The sequence below is a fragment of the Marmota marmota genome, unplaced genomic scaffold (assembly GCF_001458135.2).
Source record: "Marmota marmota marmota unplaced genomic scaffold, marMar, whole genome shotgun sequence".
Lineage (NCBI taxonomy): Eukaryota > Metazoa > Chordata > Mammalia > Rodentia > Sciuridae > Marmota > Marmota marmota.
Genome location: NW_026000205.1, coordinates 9,320,206 through 9,341,207, shown reverse-complemented (window position 1 = coordinate 9,341,207; position 21,002 = coordinate 9,320,206). Strand labels below are relative to the sequence as shown.

Below are 21,002 nucleotides of genomic sequence, written 5' to 3'. Positions count from 1 at the left end.
GTTGGGGGGGGTGCAGCTTCCCTGGCCCTTGAACACCTCTCGAGCACATCCTCCACCTCACTACCTTCCCCCAGCAGAGGGCTAAACATCTGGTCTGGAGTTAGAGCTCTTGAGGCTCATGTCCTGGCTCCAGCCCTCACCAGCCGGGTCATCTTGAGCCTTAGTATCCTCTTTATTGAACCAATCCTGGTAAATGAACTGCCACTCCTGAGGCTCCGTGACCTCACGCAACAAAATCCAGTTCCCTTCCTGGGACAGTGCAGTGCAGGTATTCAGGGAGCAGCTCCAAGGGTGATAGGACCCAGGCTCCTTCCCTCGTGGGGCTTTGCTGTCACCCCACCTCCCAAGCACCTCGACCTCTCTGCTGGGTCCCTGTTATTGCAGTGGGGAGTGGAAGGAAAGGGGCTCATGGGGGAGGTGTTGAGGCCAGGCCTGGAAATGGCATGAACCACTCTCAGTTACAGTGTCACTGTACAGTGACAGGACTCCGCCACTGCAGGGGAGACTGGGAGTGCAGCCTGCGGTCAGGAGACGGGCTAATGTCGGGGAGCTCCTGGCAGTCTCTCTGCCTCTGTTAATTCAGTAGGCATTTGAGCATTCAGACCACAGTGACAAAGAGGACAGGTGAGCTCCCGTCAGGAAGTTGACATCCCGGTGCAGACAGTAAGCAGTGAGCCAAGGAACAGAGACGTTTTATACCACTAATGGATCCTCGCTGTGGAAGAGAAACAAAGCACCGTTAAGGAAAAAACCACAAACCCTGCTGTTTTAGGGTCAGCAATGCCCTTTGAGGTGATCTTTAAGCCCAGAACCTTGAAAAAGGTTAGGGGTGACCCCTGAAAATAACCAAGGGAAGAGCACTCAAGCAAATGCAAAGGCCCTGGGGTGGGACTGCACCTGACATGTTCAGAGAAGCTCAAGAAGAGCAATCTGGCTGACTCGCAGTGACCAAGAGGAACGGGAGGACGAAGTTAGAGACCAGAACAGAGGCCAGTTAGAGACCAGACCTTGAAGACCTGACCTGTGGCCTATAGTGAGGACCCTAGCATACCCCCAGAGTGAGATGGGACCACAAAACAGTTCTGAGCAAGGAAGGGACACCATGTAAACATGGGGGGAACAAAGGTGCGGTGGGGGCTGGAGAGGTGACTGTTGAGTGGCCCAGCAGGAGGCAGTGGTGAGCAAGACCAGGGAGCTGTGGAGGAAGGAGTGAGTTTAGAAGATGGAGCAGAGTCTGGAGTCTGCTGTGGGCCTGGGCAGGAGCGTGAGCAGAGGGTGCACAGGGTGCGTCCCGGGCTCCTGAGTGGGTGGGGCCGTGGAAAGGGAGGAGGAACCTTGCTGAGAAGGGGAGGAGGCCGGTGTTTCGGTGCTGGGCCTGTTGTTCACACAGCCTCTGCCGCTCCCGAGCCTGGCCAGGCAGGGCTGCGGACCCCATGGCTCTCACAGAGCGGGAGTGAGCTAGAGAGGAGCAGATCACAAGCCCACGCCAACTTGGCCAGTAAGTAGGGAGCCAGGATTTGAAGCTCTCTGGTTTCAGGGCTCACACTGGAATGGAGGAGGGCGGGGCCGAGGCCTCCCCGAGGCTGGGATGACACACCTCCCTGCCTTCCAGGGCGAGCCCCAGTACTCCAGCCATTCCAGCAGCAATACCCTCTCCAGCAACGCGTCCAGCAGCCACAGTGACGACCGCTGGTTCGACCCTCTGGACCCCCTGGAGCCAGAGCAAGACCCCCTCTCCAAGGGCGGCTCCAGTGACAGCGGCATTGACACCACCGTCTACACCTCCAGCCCTAGCTGCATGTCCCTGGCCAAGGTGCCACGGCCCACCAAGCCACACAAGCCCCCAGGAAGTATGGGCCTTTGTGGTGGAGGTCGTGAGGCCACCGGGAGGTCCCACCACACAGACAGACGGCGGGAGGTCTCACCCGCCCCTGCGGTTGCTGGCCAGAGCAAGGGCTACCGACCAAAGCTGTACTCCTCGGGCTCCAGCACTCCCACAGGCCTGGCCGGGGGCAGCCGGGACCCGCCAAGGCAGCCCAGGTAAGGCCCCACCGCAGCCCGGCCCACAGGGGATCCTCACCACCTGTCACGTCCTGGGTGGGGACCCTCAGAAACATGCCAGATACTTGCGCTGACACACCAGTTTGCTTACAGGGTTCAGAGACTGGTAGACCACCCCTGCTGCCCATCCATCAGCCTTTGAGGACCCCGATAGAGGGAGAGAAACCCCTGGCTATCTCTCTGACCTTATCTATCTCTGGTTCTCTGACCCTTTATCTCTTTTTCTCCTACTGAGATCAGTGGGTTTTTTTTTTTTAATTTTCAGGAAGAAATTTTTATTTATTTTTTATTTTTTTTTATTAGTTGTTCAAAACATTATAAAGCTCTTGACATATCATATTTCATACATTAGATTCAAGTTGGTTATGAACTCCCAATTTTATCCCAAATACAGATTGCAGAATCACATCGGTTACACATCCACATTTTTACATAATGCCCTATTATTAACTGTTGTATTCTGCTACCTTTTGGTAATGGAGGGAGACCCTCATTGTTATACAAAATTACATATAAGAGGTTGTGAGGGGAATGGGAAAATAAACAAGGAGAGAAATGAATTACAGTGGATGGGGTAGAGAGAGAAGATGGGAGGGGAGGGAGGGGGGATAGTAGAGATCAATGGTTTTTATGCTTTCTGGGAGTCATAGACTGCATCTGTCAGGAGTGCATTTGGCTATGACTTAAACAATTAACAGTGACCTGAAGTCCAGAGAGGGCAGAGTCAGGCCAGTGCAGGGGCTCAGGGAGGCCTCAAGGATTAGCGCTCTGGAACTTCCTGCTCCACAAAATTTACCAAGCTGGCTTGAGTCGCTAGTCTCAAGATGGCTATGGTGCCCAGCGGTAGCAGGCGGGGACAGAGGAGGGGGAAGAGTTGTCCCTTCTGTGCAGCTCCCCCTTGGCATGGAGAAAGTAAGCACTTTCCCAGAACCCATGGTAGTGGGTGCTGTCAGGTGACATCCTAGCTACAGGGAAGTCTGGGAAGGCACACTTTGAGGAGGCACTAGGGGTGAGAACCCCAGCAGCCTGGAGTCTGAACCACGTGTACCTGGAGGTTCTGCTAAAAGCAGTAAATTACCTCCCAAAAATGCAGAGTAAGAAAATTGGTCCGCTGAGTCATGGGCCCGGTCCCATCCAGGGACCCCCTCTGAGGTGTGTGCCCCAAGCAAAGATTCCTGCTGTGGTCAAATCCCCAGTGCTGGCTCCTCAGGCCACCACCTGCCTCACATTCCTCTACCAACTGACTGGAGCAGGGACCCACTCCCCACTCCCCAAACCCACAGCTTCTCTCCTCTCCGGACTCATGCCCTCAGGCAGCAGCCTCAGAATGCTCTGCCCACAGCCCACAGCACAGTGGCATCGGGTTTCTGTGTAGAAATACCTGTCTCTTGGCAGATTTAATAGCCACTGAGTTGAGAGTAGCTGTGGTGGCAGTGCTTGCTCTGGGCGCCATCATCCCTGGAGCTCCTGAGTCAAAGAGCCCTGGAGAAGAGCTAAGGCGGAGGAGAGGGAGAGTGGGTTAGGTCTCCTCCTCAGGTCACCTTCCTGTTTAAGTAGTCAATCTTTGGAACTCCTGGACTGCTTTGGACAGCTCCTTCACTCATTCATGTGCTCACTTCATTCATAAATATTTCTTGGGAGCTAGGCGTGGTGGCACACGCCTGTAATCCCAGCAGCTCTGGAGGCTGAGGCAGGAGGATCTCTAGTTCAAAGCCAACCTCATCAACTTACCAAAGCCCTAAGCAACTCAGTGACACCCTGTCTCTAAATTAAAAAAAAAAAAAGATTGAGGATGTGGCTCAGTGGTTAAGCAATCCTGGGTATAATCCCTATAACAAGAAAATAAAATAAAATGAAAAATATTTCCTGAGGAGCTGTTCTGTCCCAGACCTTTGCTGTGAGCTAGGGAGAAATAATCAGCAAATGTAGATGGAGGAACGTGGGGCCAAGAGTGTCTAGGACAGGGTGTCTCTGGCCTCGGTTGTGGTGGCCTCTCTTCTGGGCACAGGCCACATTAGTGAACCTGGATAATCTTGGGGTTTTAAAATCAGTGATATATAAAAGCAGCTGTGCCTGGAGTAGGTGGTGACGGAGGCAGGGGGCTGGGTACAAAATTACCCTGTGTCTGAGAAGATTTGCTGAACCCAGAAGTGGGGGGAGTGAAATGGGAGGGGGGCTGCTACAAAATAGGGCCCTGCGGTTGGGAGCTTTAATTTGCATACAGACAATTGATGCTAATTGCAAATCTTTCTTATCTACTCATTAAAGCTGCTTCCTGAAGTTTTCTCCTAGGCAACCAGGCTTTAGTGTGGAACTGCATTTCCCAAAATGGGGTACTAGAGGTGATTCGGGTGGTACTGGGAGGGAAATGTTTTATCTTAAATGGATGTATGTTTGTTTTAATGAGTATTAGGGGGAAAAAAGCCTTTCAAACCCATCCCCTGATTCCACAGATACTGCCTTCTGACAAGTTAGGGGGAATCAAGTAGGTTGATTAAAAGAAATATTCTTGATGGATAAGAGTGTGGGCCCCAGAGTCAGCCCACCCAGATTCAAGCCCTGCCTTTGCTGGGCTTTGGCTGTGTGGCTTGGGGAAGTGACTGGACCTCTCTGGGTCTGTTTCCACATCTATGATATCAGGAATAAATCCCATACCTCCTTTATAGGAATGAGGATTCAATGATCCCTTCTCGCGCAGTGCCTCGTAGCGGTCCTCAAGCCTAGCTGTCATTAGAATCAGGGAGGGGGTGGGGTACTGGGCGCAGTGGCATACACCTGTAATCCCAGCTACTTGGGAGGCTAAGACAGGAGGATCACAAGTTGCAAGCCAGCGTAGGTAACTCAGAGAGACCCTAAAAAATAGAATAGGAGAGGAGGAGTTCAATGAGACCCTGCCTCAGACTAAGAAGAATTCTTCTGGGCCAAAGCCTCTTACAGGAAATCCTGGGGGCACAACAGGGACTGAGATGGCTCCAGGCCTGCCCTCCCAGAGCTCAAAGTCCATCCCCAAGGGTGACAGCCGGGAGGGGTCGAGGCTGGAGTGGGGAGGCCCAGGCAGAGGGCTGTAGGCCAGTGTGGGGGAGCCCAGCAGAGGTGCTTGGGCTGCCATGAGGGAGCCCAGAGGAGGGGCCTGACCCAGCCATGCAGAGGTTTCCTGGGAAGAGTAGAGGGAGGGGATTAGGAAAGAAGAACGCAGAGAGCAGCAGGTCCCGCTGCCCTGCTCCCCCAGCTCCCCCTGCCGGCCCTCCCCATCTTCCCACTTCAGCAGGCACCAGTTTGGGGCCAGGCCTGGGCCCGGGGAACCCAGGTGCCTCTGCCCCCTGCTGGCCACACTGCCCCTTGCATAGGCAGTCCAGCAACCTTCTGCATCTGTGGTCACTAGTCCAGTCCTTTGGAGGGGTAACCTGCTGCCCATGCGCAGCACCCCGAGGGCACGCGCCCTTGAGCTGACCACGCGTGAGTTCGCGGCCACCGCTGCCTGCACAGCTCTGTGGCGCGTAGCACTTTGTGTTCATTCGTGCCGCTAGCGCCTGATGTGCGCCAGGGCCTCTGCTGGGTGCTGCAACAAAGTGGACAGGACCAGGGGAGACCGCAAGCACACAGTGACCAGTCACTGCTCAGGGACAGCGTCAGAGGAAACCCGGTGGATCTGAGAGTGGCTATGGTGTGGGTCAGAGCTGGCTCTGATGTAGCCTGGTGGCAAGGGTAATGTCCCTGAGGAGGGGTCATTTATGCCAGGGAGAGGGACAGGAGGAGGGAACAGGTTCTGAAGGGGGCTGAGGTTTCAGGGGTGCTGCTCAGGTATCCTGATCCAGGATATAGACATGCAGGTTTGCCTTGTAACTGTTCGTTAATGAATGTATGTTAATGAATGTGTGTGATGTTTCATACACTTCACCAATAGGGGCTGCTTTACACTTTTTTTTTTTTTGGTAGTTGTAAATGGACGCCTTTATTTGTAGATGGACGCCTTTATGTGCTTAATATTTTTATGTGGTGCTAAGGATCCAACCCCGTGCCTCACACAAGCTAGGCAAGCGCTCTGCCACTGAGCCCCAGCCCAGCCCAGCCCCTGTTGAACACTTTTTGAGGGGAGGTACTGGGGGTAAAACTCAAGGCCTTTAGATGCTTTACTACTGAGCTACCCCCAGCCTTGGCTATTTGAAATTTTTTAAAAAATTAAAAAAAAAAAAAAAAACAGGAAAGATGGAGTATGTAGAGTGTTTACTTCTTTTTTTTCTTTATTATTTATTTGTTTGTTTTGGTACTGGGGATCAAACTCGGTATCCTCTACCACTGAGCTACATCTCTGGCCCTTCTTCTTTTCCTTTTTTAATCTTCTTTTGGTACCAGGATTAATACCAGTGGTGCTTAACTGCTGAGCCACCTCCCCAGCCCCTTTTGTTTAATTTATTTATTTTTTCGTTTTAGGTGGATACAATATCTTTATTTTTATGTGGCACTGAGGATGGAACCCAGGGCCTCATGTGCTAGGCGAGCGCTCTACTGATGAGCCCCAGCCCTTCCAGCCCTTTTTATTTTTTATTTTGAGACAGGGTCTCGCTAAGGTCTTAGGCTGTACTCAAACTTGCAATCCTCCTGCCTCAGCCTCTCAGGGCTCTGGGATTACAGGTGTGCTCACCGCACAGCTAGAGGGTTTACTTCTGAGAGGGAACCACAGGAGTGAAGTCCCTTAGAAGGAGAGTAGGGTGGCACCTTCAGGTCTCTGAGCTCTTGGTGTAGAAACCAAGGGTCGGAGAGGTTATCAGAGGTCAGAGCACTCCCAGTCCTCCTGGCGCCATCACGGAGTGTGGATGGATCCTGCAGCAGAGGAAAGCCAGGCAAGGTTTCAACAGAGAGGGTGACGGGCGGATCTGGGTTTTGAAAGGTAGTTTAATGGCAAGACAAGAGGTAAAGCCTCGAGGGAGGGGCTGGCCGAGCTCAGAAGGATTGGGTCCTGGAGCAGGGGACAGAGCAGCTGCATGTGTGCACGTGTGCCCATGTGGTGATGCCCCTGGGCAGGCACACACCCTGTGAGGAGGGAGGCACCCCACGTCTGGCCTGACTCCTGGGCGTCCAGGGCTGCTGCAGAGGGGAGTGCTTGAGATGTTTACAGGAAGAGAAGGCAGGGGGACAGCCCCAGAGGAACAGTCCTCAAGTTCTCTGGCCATGGCAGCGCCCGCCAAGCTGGACATTGCAGACACTGCTCCCTCCTGGGGCTGACGTGTTTCTTCAGGGAGAGCCAGACAGACAGACAACTAAACCACCATGTGGTGTGCCAGGTGGCAGTGAGTGCAGGGGAGAAAAACCCAACAGAACATTGTGGGGGTCCCAGAAAGCCCCCCGAGGGCGGGGATGTGCTGTAGGAAGCCAGGGCGAGGTCCACCGGGACCCAGGAACCACTCGCTGTGCTCCAGGAGTGCTCAGAGGGCCAGCGGGGTGCAGCGGGGGCCCAAGGGGCGAGTGGCACAAGGTCATGTGGGCAAGGTGGGCAGGAACAGTTCTAGCAGGCTCATGACTATGGTCACGTGCTTGGGGGACTTGGGAGACACTGGAGCCGTGATCTAACTGGTCTTTAAAATGATCGCTTGGGTGTCTGGGAGAAGTGGACTGTTTTGGGGGGAGAGGGGAAGAGAATGGAGGGCAAAATCCAAGGGCTGCCAGGAAAGGGATGGGCCCTGCCGTGCCCCAGCAGGGACCCCCACTCGCTTGCTTCCACCCCGGCTCCCGCCCCTGCCATGGAAGCTGCTGCAGCCTGTGCCCATCGATTGACTCCCGTGGCTTCCCAGACCCTCCCCCCAGACGTTCGTCATGGGAGCCCGGCTGCCAGGCATGCTGCCAGGCGCCAGTGCCTGCGCTGGGCACCACAGTGGGCTGGGTGATGCCAGGCGGGCAGCCACCTGGCCCCCGCCCTCCCCCGAGGCAGCTCACGCTTCACAGCTCTCTGGGCTCCACAGCAATTTGTCAGGGCTGTTGAGGGGCAATCAGAGACTCCTCTCCACGTGGAGCTGACGCAGCTGGGCGTTCCCAGCAGGCAGGAAGCACGTGGCCTGGCTTCCCCAGGCTGTGCCAGCAGTCTCCGGGATACCATCTGGGGGCACAGCCTTGAAAGGTAATCTGGGGGCCCTGGGATCTGCTAGGGCCTGCCCTGCCTCTGTGTGTGAGGTCGGGACCACAGATGGCAGACCTGTGCAGAGTCACAATCAGCTTGGGAAGTGGAACTGTTCCAGGCTGTGTCCTAGAACTCAAAGGAATGAGGAGCCAGGCAGAGATCTGTGGAGAGAGGGGGCATGCAAAGGTCCTGAGGTAGAAACGTGTCTGGAATGTTTGCTGGAATGTTTGCTTCCAGGTGGTTGCCACAGAGGAGGCAGAGGGGAGTGGAGGACCTGAGGGCAGGAAGGAGACAGGACTGATGGGAGGTCTCTGGTTTTCTCCCTGAGGGAGCTGGAACCTAAGTCCTGAGCAGAAGAGAGTCCTGAGTGCTGAGGAGGTTGGTGAGGATGCAAGAGGAAGCAGGGAGCCCAAAGAGCAGGCCACTGTGATGGTCTTGGTGAACCAGCAGTGCTTGGCAGGGGGGTGCAGAGCAACTGGATCAGGATCCATTTTGAGCCCCTCTGGGTTTGTTTGGTTGGTTGGTTGGCTGGTTGGTTTTGGGGGGTTTTGTTTTGGTTTGGTTTGGTTTTGTCAGTATTAGGAATTGAACCGAGGAGCACTTTACTCCTGAGCTACATCCCCAGTCCTTTCTTTCTTCTTTTTTCTTTCTTTTTCATTCTCCCTTTTGTTTTTTTTGTTTGTTTGTACTAAAGACTGAGTCCAGAGGCACTTTACCACTGAACTACGTCCCACTCCTTTTTATTTTTTATTTTGAGAAAGGATCTTGCTAGGTTACTGAGGCTGGCCTCAAACTCGGGATCCTCCTGCTTCAGCCTCCAGAGTCACTGGGATTGCAAGGATCCCAGTGTGCACCACCACAACCGACTCCATTTTGAGTCTCCTCCGTGTCCTCTCTGCACTTCCTGTAAGCCTGTCACTTCTGCTCCTCAAGCCCAGGGCAGGTGTGGCCACTCCATGACTCTTCACTGGAGAGTGATCGTTCCAGCCACATCAGAGAGAGAAAGCAAGACTGGTCCAGCAGTTCAGGCCAGGTGGCCCAGGCCTCTGGTGGCTCCCTGGGTGTGGGTGTGCAGTGTGATTTCCCAGCTCTGCCCCCAGCCGCCCATGTCCAGATCGCAGCTTCTCCACCTGCCCATTTCCCACCTGTCAGATAGGATGAGGGTGGGAGCGTGGTCTAAGGTTGGAAGGATGCACTGAGACCATGAATCTGAAGAACTCAGCCCAGGACCTGAGACATCGCCGGGGCTTGGAGCTATCAGAGCTGCTGTTTGCTTTCATTTACTGTGTGTTCATCATTGGGATGGTTGGGTGTTCAGGGTAGTGGTTAGAAACACTGAAACAGGGCTGGAGTTGTGGCTCAGTGGAAGAGCACATGCCTAGTGTGTGTGAGGCACTGGGTTCGATTCTTAGTACCACGTATAAATAAATAAATAAATGTTAATTGACAACTAAAAATTTTTTTTTTTTTTAATTTTTTGGTACTAGGAATTAAACTCAGGGGCACTCGACCACTAAGCCACATCCCCAGCCCTATTTAGTATTTTATTTAGAGACAGGGGCTCACTGCATTGCTTAGCACTCTGCCATTGCTGAGGCTGGCTTTGAACACGCAATCCTCCTGCCTCAGCCTCCCAAGCCGCTGGGATTACAGGTGTGAGCCACCGCTCCCAGCTAAAAAAAATATTTTAGAAAAGAATCACTGAAACAGACTGCCTTGATTTGCATCCTGGCTCCGCCCCTACTGGGTGCATCATTTGGAGCAACTTCTTCAGTCTTTCTGGGCCCCAGTTTCTCCACCTGAAACAGTATCCTGCCCCAGGGGTTGCGGGCAACTAAATGGGGCTGACTGAGCTCAGTGCCACCTGCACTACCACTGCTTTTCCTCCTGAGGGGCCACAGCTCATTCCTTTTGTGCCTGTCACCCACCCAGGACCACTGACCAGGGCCCCTGCAGAGTCCCAGGGCTGGACAAATCAGAGGCACTGCACATACAGATTCTCTACCTAGTCTCTGCCTTTTCCGCTCTTTTGGCAAGCTGCAGAACTGTTTACTGCCACAGAATCTTAAATGCTCCACTGAGATACAAGGCGGACAAGCATATGTCCTCCCTGAGCTTGGAACTGGTCAGGTAGCCATCCTTATCCACCATACCACGCTGCCTGATTTTTTCAGATCCGCTCTGAGGCCACGGGAACACACATGACCACAGCTGGTGTTTCAGAAAGAACCGTTACTCTCTTGATGTACAGACGGGGTCAGGATTCCACCCTGTGCAGCACATGCATGCCTAGCACCTGACACGGCTCATGTTCTATGGGGTGTGTGGGAAGGGGCGCCCCCTCCCACAGAGAGGCTGGATCAAGATACACAGTGTCTTCAGGGGAATAATGATCTCGCCAGGCCCTGTTGAGCTAGCAGGGCTGAAGACGTTGTCATGGGAGTGCTTTCAGCTGCAAGTAACAAAGTCCCAGCTCAACTGACAGAAGTTTGCTTATTATTTTTATTTATTTTCAATTGAAATTAACAATTGCATTTGTTTAAGCAGTACAGCCTGATGCTTTGATTTATGTTTATATTACAAAAGATTCAGTCAGGCTAATTATTAATGTATCTCTCACCTTAAACCAACTTACCATTTTTGTGGAGGGTGGTTTGTTTTGTTTTTTTCTTGGTATTGGAACTTGAACCCAGGGGCACTTTACCACTGAACCACATCTCTGACCCTTTTTATGTTTCATTTGAGACAGCGTCTCACTCAGTTGCTTAGGGCCTCACTAAGTTGCTGAGGCTGGCAAGGTACTTGTGATCCTCCTGCCTCAGCCTCCCAAGTCTGGGATTATAAGCATGCACCGTCATATCCAGCTCCAACATACCTTTGTGTGTGTGTGTGTGTGTGAGTGAGAGAGAGAGAGAGAGAACATTAAAAATTACTATTTGAGCAATTTTAAAATATACATTATTTTTAAAATGTATTTATTTTACAATAGAATGCATTTTTAAAAATATTTTTTAGTTGTAGGTGGTGCACACTATCTTTATTTCATTATTATGTGGTGTTGAGGATCAAACCCAGTGCCTCAAGCATGCTAGGTGAGCACTCTACCACTGAGTCACAACCCCAGCCCCCAATAGAAAGCATTTTGACACATTGTACACAAATGGAGCAAAATTTCTCCTTCCTCTGGATGTACATGGTGCAGAGTCACTCCAGTAATGTAATCACACGTGTATATAGAGTAATAATGTCTGTCTCATTCTACTGTCCTTCCCATCCCCACAGCCCCAGCCTCCCCTCACTCCACTCTACATAAACCAAAGTTCCTTCATTCTTCCCTGTCCCCCTGCCCCGCTGTAGATCAGCATCCACTTACCAGAGAAAACATTCAGCTTTTGGTTTTGGGGGATTGGCTTATTTCACTTAGCATGACATTCTCTGGTTTTATACATTTACCAGGAAATGCCATAATTTCATTCTTCTTTAAGGCTGAGTAATATTCCATTGTGTATATACACCATAGTTTCTTTATCCATTTATCTATTGAAGGGCATCTAGGTTGGTTCCATAGTTTAGCTATTGTGAATTAAGCCGCTTGCTATAAACATTGATGTGGCTGTTTCACTGTAGTATGCTGATTTTAAGTCCTTTGGGTATAAACCAAGGAATGAGATAACTGGGTCAAATGGTGGTTCCATTCCAAGTTTTCTGGGATATCTCCATAATGCTTTCCATAGTGGTTGCACCAATTTGCAGTCCCACCAGCAGTGTATGAGTGTACCTTTTCCCCTACATTCTCGCCAACATTTATTATTGCTTGTATTCTTGATAATTGCCATTCTAACTGGAGTGAGATGAAATCTTAGAGTAGTTTTGATTTGCATTTCTCTAATTGCTAGAGATGATGGTTTGAATCCATCCTGTTGTTCAGGAAGTCAGGTCCTAAGCTGACATGCTGAAGATTTGGGCCTACTTTTTCTTCTATTAGGCACAGGGTCTCTGTTCTAGTGTCTAAGTCTGTGATCCACTTTGAGTTGATTTTTGTGCAGGGTGAGAGAGAGAGGTTTAATTTCATTTTGTTACATATGGATTTCCAGTTTTCCCAGCACCATTTGTTGAATAGGCTATATTTTCTCCAATGTATGTTTTTGGCACCTCTGTCTAGTATGAGGTAACTGTATTTATGGGGTTTGTCTCTATGTCTTCTATTTTGTACCATTAGTCTACATGTCTATTTTGGCACCAATACTGGGCCATTTTTTGCCATTGCTCTGAACTGTACATTATACATGGTCACTGTGCAGTGCAGTAGATCACTAAAGTTGACTCCCCCAGTCTGAAACTTTGTCTGTTGTGATCAATATTTTCCCTTTCCCCAATTCTCTCTCCTGAGGCAAATGTATCACCTCCCAGAACTCAAGGTCAGAGAAGGCCCCAAGGTTGGGGCATTTATTGACTCCAGGACCCAGGTTCTTTCCCTGTCTTGTTTTGTTTTGATTTTTCCGAGGTTGTGGAACCCAGGGCCTACGCATGCTAGGCAGGTGCTCTACCACTGAGCCACACCTAGACTGAGGTATCAGGTGGCCACTTCCTGTTTGCCCTGTGCCGAGTTTATACGGTTTAACCTGACTTGTGTCATTGACACCTCCCCAGTATCATTCCCTTCAGACGTAATCAGATGGTGTACACTCCTCCAGAGATTTTTCTCCAAACCTGTACCCACCCAGTTCTTTGAAACATTTTGACCATTCCCCAAAGTAGAAAAACATTTTACATTATAACCCAACACAGACATCTGGAATTTCACTAAATACTTAACTTATGTGATCACACTGACATATTTTTTAGTCTATTTCTTTTTTTTTTCCCCTGCTCAGAACTGCTAAGACCTGCACCGGGTATGTGTAGCTCAGTGTGAAGTACTTGCCTAACGTGTATGTGGCTCTGGGTTCTATCCCCAGAAGCTAAAAAAATAAAATAAAAGAATAGAACTGTTAAGACCTACCAGGAACAATGTCACACGCGTATCATCTAAGCCATTCAGGAAGCTGAGGCAGGAGGAGCCCAAGTTTGAGGCCAGCCTGGGCAACTTAGCAAGACTCTGTCTTAAGATAAAATTAAAAGGACCGGAGATGTGACTCAGGAGTAAAAATCCCCTGGGTTCAAACCCCAGTACCACCAAAAAAACAAATTAAGACCCACTAAGTCTATTTCATGACCTACAGTTGGAGAAGCACTGCTAATTTCCTTTCTATAAAAGAAAAAAATCATAACCATATTTCATAAATATACATACATATTATATATAAACACAAGTATATGTGTGTATGTATATATAGATTTTTGTCTGGCTGGGTGTAAAAAGGGCTGGGGATGTAGTTTAGTAGTACACTGCCCCTGGTTCCATCTCAATCATTCAGACCATTTCTACCTTTTCTTATCATTTTGGTTTTTTCCCAGTTTTTCTTGATCATAACAGCACTTCTATGAGCACCCCCGTGTGTACAAATGAGTATTGTGCAACTTTTTCGTGGTGTGGTTTGTGGGGGGCCAAACACTAGGCTGACACCCTTGGGTCACTTCTGAGCTCCGAAGCCCTCGCTTCCTTGGGGAAGCCTCCCTGCACCTCTGTAGTGTTATGAGGTCCATGCTCATGGTGATGTGCTTTGGGGCTTCCTGGATATCTCCTCACAGTGTGCAACCTTTGACAATTAATAGACATTGCTGAATTGTAGAAAGCATATGTTGCTTTTTAAATCCAGCTTACAAGTCTCTGCCTTCTGAGTAGAGTGTTTAGACCATTCCCTTTTTTCTTCTTTTCTTCCCTTTTCGTGGTATTAGGGATTGAACCTAGGGCCTTGGCCAAGCTAGGTAAGCAAGCTCGGGTGAGCTGTATCTCCCAGCCCTTTTTATTAGTATTATTTTATTGAGACAAGCTCTCACTAAATTGCCCATACTGACCTCAAACTTGCAATCCTTCTGCCTCAGCCTTCCAGTTAGCTGGCATTACAGCCATGCATAACTGTGTCTGGCTAAACTGTTTTTTGGTTTTGTATACTGGAGGATTGAACCTGGGGATGCCTGAGTCACTATTATAGGCATGTGCCACTGCACCCCACTAAACCATTTACATTATTAATTAATTTAACTTTTTTGGTACTGGGTATTTAACCCAGGTGTGCTTTATATATCCCCAGCCCTTTTATTTTTTATTTTGAGATAGTGTCTTGCTAAGTTACTTAGAGCCTTTCTAAATTGCTGAGGCTGGCCTTGAATTTACAATCCTCCTGCCTCAACCTCCAGAGTCACTGGGATTTCAGGTATGAGCACTGCGCCTGGCTTAATGTAATTATTGATAATAGTTTTATACTTGATACTTTGCTACTTGTTTTCTTTATGTTTACTATCTTTCTTGCTTCTGTTTTTCCTTTATTGCTTTAGACTGTGTAAATTTAATTTAGTGTGTCATTTGGAAGTTCACTCATGTACCTTTTTTTTGTTGTTATTGTTGTTGTTATTACAGTATGCATCTATCAGTGTGATTCAGGTTAATACTAACTTCATTCCAGTAATACATGAAAATTTTTCTCTAGTATAGCCCTACTCCTTCCCCTTCTTTGTGCAGTTTTATCACATATATGATATAAACCCAACAACAGAGTTAATTATTGCCTTTGTCTATAAGTAAGGGTGAGAGAAGAAATGTGAAAGCATAAATCTATAGTCATTTTTAAAAAACTGCATGTTAAAGGCTGAGGTTGTGGCTTAGCAGTAGAGTGCTCGCCTAACAAGTGCAAGGCCCTGGGTTCGATCCTCAGCGCCATGTAAAAATAAATAAATAAAGGTATTGTGTCCAACTACAACTGAAAATAAATATTTTTTTAAAAAACTGCACGTTGTGCTGGGATTGTGGCTCAGTGGTAGAGTGTTCACCTTGCATGCGTGAGGCACTGGGTTTGATCCTCAGCACCACATAAATATAAAATAAAGATATTGTGTCCACCTATAACTAAAAAAAAATAAATTTTTTTTAATTTAAAAAACTGCATGTTAATTATCTGGATTAATTTCTTTTAGTGTGAGGACTTCCTGTATTGTTTCTTATTAGGCAGATGTGCTAACAATACACATTTTCTCTCTTTCTCTTTGTTAAATGGGAACATCTTTAGATTGCCTTTACTTTTTTCAAGGGTAGTTTTTCTGGATATAGAATTCTTGGTTATAGAATTCTTTCAGTGCTTTGAAAACGACATTTTATTCCATTGTTTCACATGAAAAGTCAGCAGGTAGTTTTATCAGTGTTTCTCTGTAAGCGATGAGTCTTTTCTCTGGATACTTTCAAGATTCTTATCTTAGTATTTTACTTTCAGGTGTTTTTTAAGATGTAGGTCTCTTTATTTATTATACTTGTGGTTTGTTGAGCTTCTTAAATGTTTAGATTAATGATTTTTAAAAATCAGATTTAGGAAGTTTTCAGTCATTATTTCTTCAGATATTTCTTCTGCCCCTTTCTCTCATCTCCTTTTGAAACTCTTATTATATGCTCTCTTTTTGGTATCAGGGATTGAACTCAGGGGTACTCAACCACTGAGTCCCATCCCCATCCCTATTTTGTATTTTATTTAGAGACAGGGTCTCACTGAGTTGCTTAGCGATTCGTCGTTGCCAAGGTTGGCTTTGAACTCTCGATCCTCCTGCCTCAGCCTCCCGAGCTGCTGGGATTATAGGCGTACGGTGCACCACTGTGCCTGGCTTTTTGTTGTATACTCTTAATGTCTCCTTGGAACCACAGATTCCCTAGGTTCCTACCCACTTCAGCAGTTTGTCAAGCTTAATGCTTTCCAGATTGTTGTATGCCTTTGGTCATTTTTCAGATTGCTTGAAAGGGTTTTTGGTTTGTTAGTTTGAGCCTCTTTGGGAAAGGATTTGCCAGTCTCCTCCTCTGGCCACAGTCAAAAGTCCCATCCACTAAATCGACCTTCAGAAAGGATTTACTAGCTTATATTTCAAAGGTATCTTCTATTTTGTCATTAAATATCTCTTATTTGGAATGGAATTTCATTAAAATTTTTTCTTTAATTGACCAGGCACAATGCTGTGCACCTGTAATTTCAACTGCTTGGGAGGCTGAGACAAGAAAGAGGATTGCATGTTTGAGAAACTTAGTGCAACCCTAACTCAACATTTTTTTAAAAAGGGCTGCTGATGTAGCTCGGTATTAGAGTGCTTGGCTAGTACGTGTGTGGTCTTAGGTTGAATTCCCTGTACCACCCCCCCAAAAAAAAAAATTAAAGTTGATTTCCTGCAGCATTTGTGTCCCTAAAGTTTAGGTCCAGTTGATATCAGTAGGTCGTTGTAACAGTAATTCAACAAAAATCTAATATTTAGCTTAGGGAGCTGTAGTCTTAGACTAGCTAACTATAGTATCTGACATGTACTCAGTGCTTCAAAAAAGCATACATAGCAAAATATATTCTTTTTTTTTTTAAAGAGAGAGAGAGAGAATTTTTTAATATTTTTTAGTTTTCGGGGGACACAACATCTTTATTTTATTTTTATGTGGTGCTGAGGATCGAACCCAGCACCTCACACATGCCAGATGAGTGCACTACTACTTGAGCCACATCCCCAGCCCTGCAAAATATATTCTTAAAAAGTTATACATAGCCTGTACAAGATCCTGGATTTGGTCCTCATCACCTGGAAAAAAAATATCACAAGTTACAGAATAATCGGTATGATCCCAATAATGGAAAGGCAAAATCCTCCCACCTCCCCTCCCCCAAGTAAAAGCCACCTTCTCTGTGTACACACGGCTGTTTTTAATGCCCAGTTGAAAAGGAAGGAAATAGAGCAGCCATGTCACCTAGAGACAGGTGGGCAGATGGGATCCCACCTTCAACTGCGTAGTTCGCACAGCAGGGCCGGGGTGCCTTTTTAGATTCCCGTGGAGAGGGCAGATGTGCTGGGGCATTGCTGGAGTGGGACGGGTCTCTGCAGGGACCCCCTTTTCTCTAGGCTTCCGTGTCGTGGAACATCCTGCAGCAGTACAGCTCAGGGTGACGTGTCTAGGGTCCGTGAACTTCTTCCCTTCATTCTTTCTTTGCAGTGACATGGGCTCACGGGCTGGCTTCCCTGCTCAGGTTTACAAAACTGCCAACGCAGAGACTCCTCGGCCCTCCCAGCTGGCCCAAGCCAGCCCCTTCCAGCTCTCCACCTCTGTCCCCAAGTCCTTCTTCTCCAAGCAGCCTGTGCGCAATAAGCACCCAACAGGATGGAAGAGGACGGACGAGCCCCCGCCACGGCCTCTCACCTTCACCGACCCCAAGAAGTAAGTGCCTGGGTGGGCGGTGAGGCCAGGTGGGTGGCTCTGGTCCGAGAAGAGAGTGACGCTCACTCGATGAGAAGCCAAGTCCACCCACTGGGGATGGCTGGGAACCTGGCCGAGGTCCCCACTGTCGGGAACTGATGCTCAGGTCTGGGTGAGGGGCGGAGGGCACGTGGTGGGTCAGCAGGGGCTCGGCTATGGTGGCATCTGCATGAAGAGCTTTGGTCGGCAGAAGGAGGCAACAGTCAAGACCCCGAGGTGTGGCCCTTGGGAGGAGGGTCCAGTAGCAGGAACCCTGTGAACAAGGGGAGGGTGTGGGACATGAGGTCAGGGTAGCAGTGGGGCAGATGATGGTGAGTCTTGTGGCCTCGTGTAAGGCACTTGGCATCTGCTCTGACCGACACGGGGCTGTGGAGGGTGTGGCACGGCGAGGAGATGCTCTGAACTGCTAATAGATCCCTGTGGCTGCATGTGGGGAACATCCTGGAGGAGCACTGTCAGGGTCCACTGGGACATTGGGACGGGAGCAGGGCAAGAGCCACCAAGGCGAGGAGGGCAGGCTCGGGACGGATGATCTGGAACTGCAGCAGACAGGGCTTGCTGGCAAGTTGGAGGTGCTGGGAGAGAAGAGGACAGGTGGCCAGTAGCCCTCCACCTGGGACGGCTGCTCTGGAGGACTGTGGGGCTGGAGCTGCCCCTGCAGACAGCTGGCTCTTTGGCACCAGAGCCTCGCGGCCTGGCACAGCCACCATGGGCCGCTGCACAGTGCTGCCGCACGTGAGTGGTCATCTCCAGAAACCAAGGAGGAGATGGGCCTTGGAAGAGCTTCTGCCGTCACCTCAGGGCCTACCACAGGGCAGGGTGCTGACCGGGAGGACCCCAAGCAACCTCGTCCAGAGGCGACCCCTTCACGTGGGGCCGTTGGGGGCGTGAGGTGAGGGAGTTGGGGCCTGGGAGAGAGGGCGCTCCCCAGGTGGGTGTGGTATCGCGGCCCCACCTGAGCGCACAGCCCTACAGGTCAGAGGATGGTGTCCTGGCTCCATGTCACCATGATAGAAGCTCCTGGAGGGTCAGTCCCTCACCTGGAACGCACAGGTGGTCCTCAGTCCTGTCCCACGGCTGCCATGAGGAATTCCCATGGTCCCTATGAAGCACCCGGCCATCCCAGCTGAGGACCCAGGGCGCTGGGTGCTGTGTGTAGAACACAGCTTTCACCACAAGCACAGCCCGGGGTGACGCAGGGCAGCAGGTGGACGTGGATTGAGTGTCCTCGACTTCCTGTGCCCCGGTTTCCCCAGCCGCAAAAGGAAGAAAGGCGCGCCTACGTCCCAGGGGTGGTGCGAGGGTGCCCAGGGCTGGCGGGCGCTGGTGCCGGTGCTCCCCCTGGCACACAAGTCCAGAGGCCCTTGGCTCTGGCTCAGGAGAGACCAGGGAAGGCCTGGTTCCACAAGCCCAGCCCCAGCGCCCAGCGGGGCTGTCCCCGCCTCTGCTCTCTGGCCTCTCCCAGCCGCCCTTCCAGGACAGCGAGCCCACTGCCTGGGGCACAGCTCGGCGAGTCTCCTTGCCAACCGCGTTGGCCGAACCCCCAGCTCAGCCGGGCTGACAGAGGGCAGTGCTAATTAGCTTAATTAACCAGGGCCCAAGGGAGCCACCCCAGTTGGAGACCAGAACTCCAGTCCTCTGGGACCAGCCCAGCCATGTCTGGCCACTGGTTGCCTTCGGCTCCTGGCTTGACTGTGGGAGGAGGAGCTGCTGCTGCCTGTCCTGACTGCACAGCCGTCGCTGCAGCCTTCCTTCCTTCCTTTTCTGCCCCGGAGCGTCCTGCACCATGGCAGAGTGCACCCTTAGACAGCATGGGTGAGTCAGAGGTACTCTGTCCGGTTCCATTAGAAAGGATCTTGGAGACATTCTCTTCATTTATGCTTTGAAAGGTGAACCGCAGTTAAAAAAAAAAATGCACAATAGGATTTGTGTTGAAAAATAAGCCTCTCCCCCAACCCCGTCCCATAGCTCCCTCCTAGAAGCAATGTTGTTTCATTTCTTGTGCCTCTGGAAGGACAGGTGCCTGAGAAGACCAGGCACAGGTGACATGCTCTTCCCTTGCGCCCACTGGCATCAGCATGGCCACCTGTCTTCTGCCTTCCTCCCTTGCTCTTTTCTCTTCATATCTCTTGGCACTGGTCCAAATTAGGGCATAGAAGGTGGCCTTGCCCTTGTCAGCAGTCAGAGAGCAGCCCATTTTATCCCCAGAGGTCATTAGGATTTGACAGTTATGGAGACCAGAGATCTAGAGAAAAAACAAGATTAGGGATGTGTAGGCCTAGTTTAGTTTGGTTTGGCTTTTTTTGATGCTTAGCATGCAGGAGGCCCTGAGTTCAACACCCAGCACCAAAAAAAAGAAAGAAAGAAAATAGCCAGGCACAATGGTGCACACCTGTTATCTCAGCAACTCGGGAGGCTGAGGCAGGAGGATCGAACGTTTGAGGCCAGCCACAGTAACTTAGACCCTATTTCCAAAAAAAAGGCGGAGAAGGGAGAGCATTGGAAATGTGTCTCAGTGGTAAAGTGTCCCTGGATTCAATATCTAGTACCAAAGGAAAAAAAAAATCTGAAGATTCTTCAGAAAGAAGAGGATAAGAAAAGCAATACCAGCACCTTGGGAGGCTCAGGCAGGAGGATCACGAGTTCAAAGCCAGCCTCAGCAAAAAGAGAGGCGCTAAGCAACTGAGTGAAACCCTGTACAACATAGGGCTGGGGATGTGGCTCAGTGGTTGAGTGACCCCTAAGTTCAATCCCCATACCAAAAAAAAAAAAAAAAGGAAAAACAAAAGTGGTCAACTAAGGGCTGGGCCACAGCCCCGTTGGTGGAGCACTTGCCTGGCATGCACAAGGCAAGCCCTAGCACTGCGGAGGGGTGGGGGGATAACTGAGCTGGATTTGCCGTGCTTCTCCCCTGTAGGCGTGTTCTCAGCAGCCCCCCAGGAGCATCAGAACACAGGCTGCCATAGGTGGGATGGTGCAGATGGAGGGTCACAGGAGAAAGTTCTAGCATGATGTCCTCTAGTGAGCCAGCCTTCCTCCTAAGAACTAGGAATGCCTTGTTGAGAATACTAGAGTTCCTGGAGTCTGGGAAGTTGATTTTAGGAAATGAACATAAATGAAATAGAACAGGGAAGGAGAGTGTGTCCATGTGTGTGTGTGTCCGTGTGTGTGTGTGTTGTGTGTGTTGTGTGTGTGGTTTTGGTGCTGAGGATTGAATCCAGGGCTTACCAGGACTCCAACACTGAGGCCAGACCTACTACCTCTCCAAGGCAGGGGCCTGTGCTGAGGGAAGATTCTGGAAAATGCCAAAATCAAAGGTGGGGGAAAAGGAGGCCCCTTTCATCTTCCATGGTGAAGGGGTGTGTGCATCTCTTTCTGTCTCTGTGTCTGTCTCTCTGTCCTCCAGACCTAAAGCTTCTCATCTGCCTGGAGAATACACTTGCCTAATCTGGGTGGAGCCAG

General features: G+C 50.0%; 1 protein-coding gene across 6 annotated transcripts in view; it reads left to right on the top strand.

Moving 5' to 3' along the window:
- The window catches only part of Sipa1l3 (signal induced proliferation associated 1 like 3), a 233,045-nt gene that overhangs the window by 195,602 nt on the left and 16,441 nt on the right, over positions 1–21,002 (top strand). For all 6 annotated transcript variants that reach the window (XM_048790949.1, XM_015496907.2, XM_015496906.2 and 3 more), the window contains 2 exons: positions 1,613–2,040; positions 17,280–17,501. In XM_048790949.1, the coding sequence (XP_048646906.1) occupies positions 1,613–2,040; positions 17,280–17,501 (650 nt within the window). The remainder of the gene's footprint in view (positions 1–1,612; positions 2,041–17,279; positions 17,502–21,002) is intronic.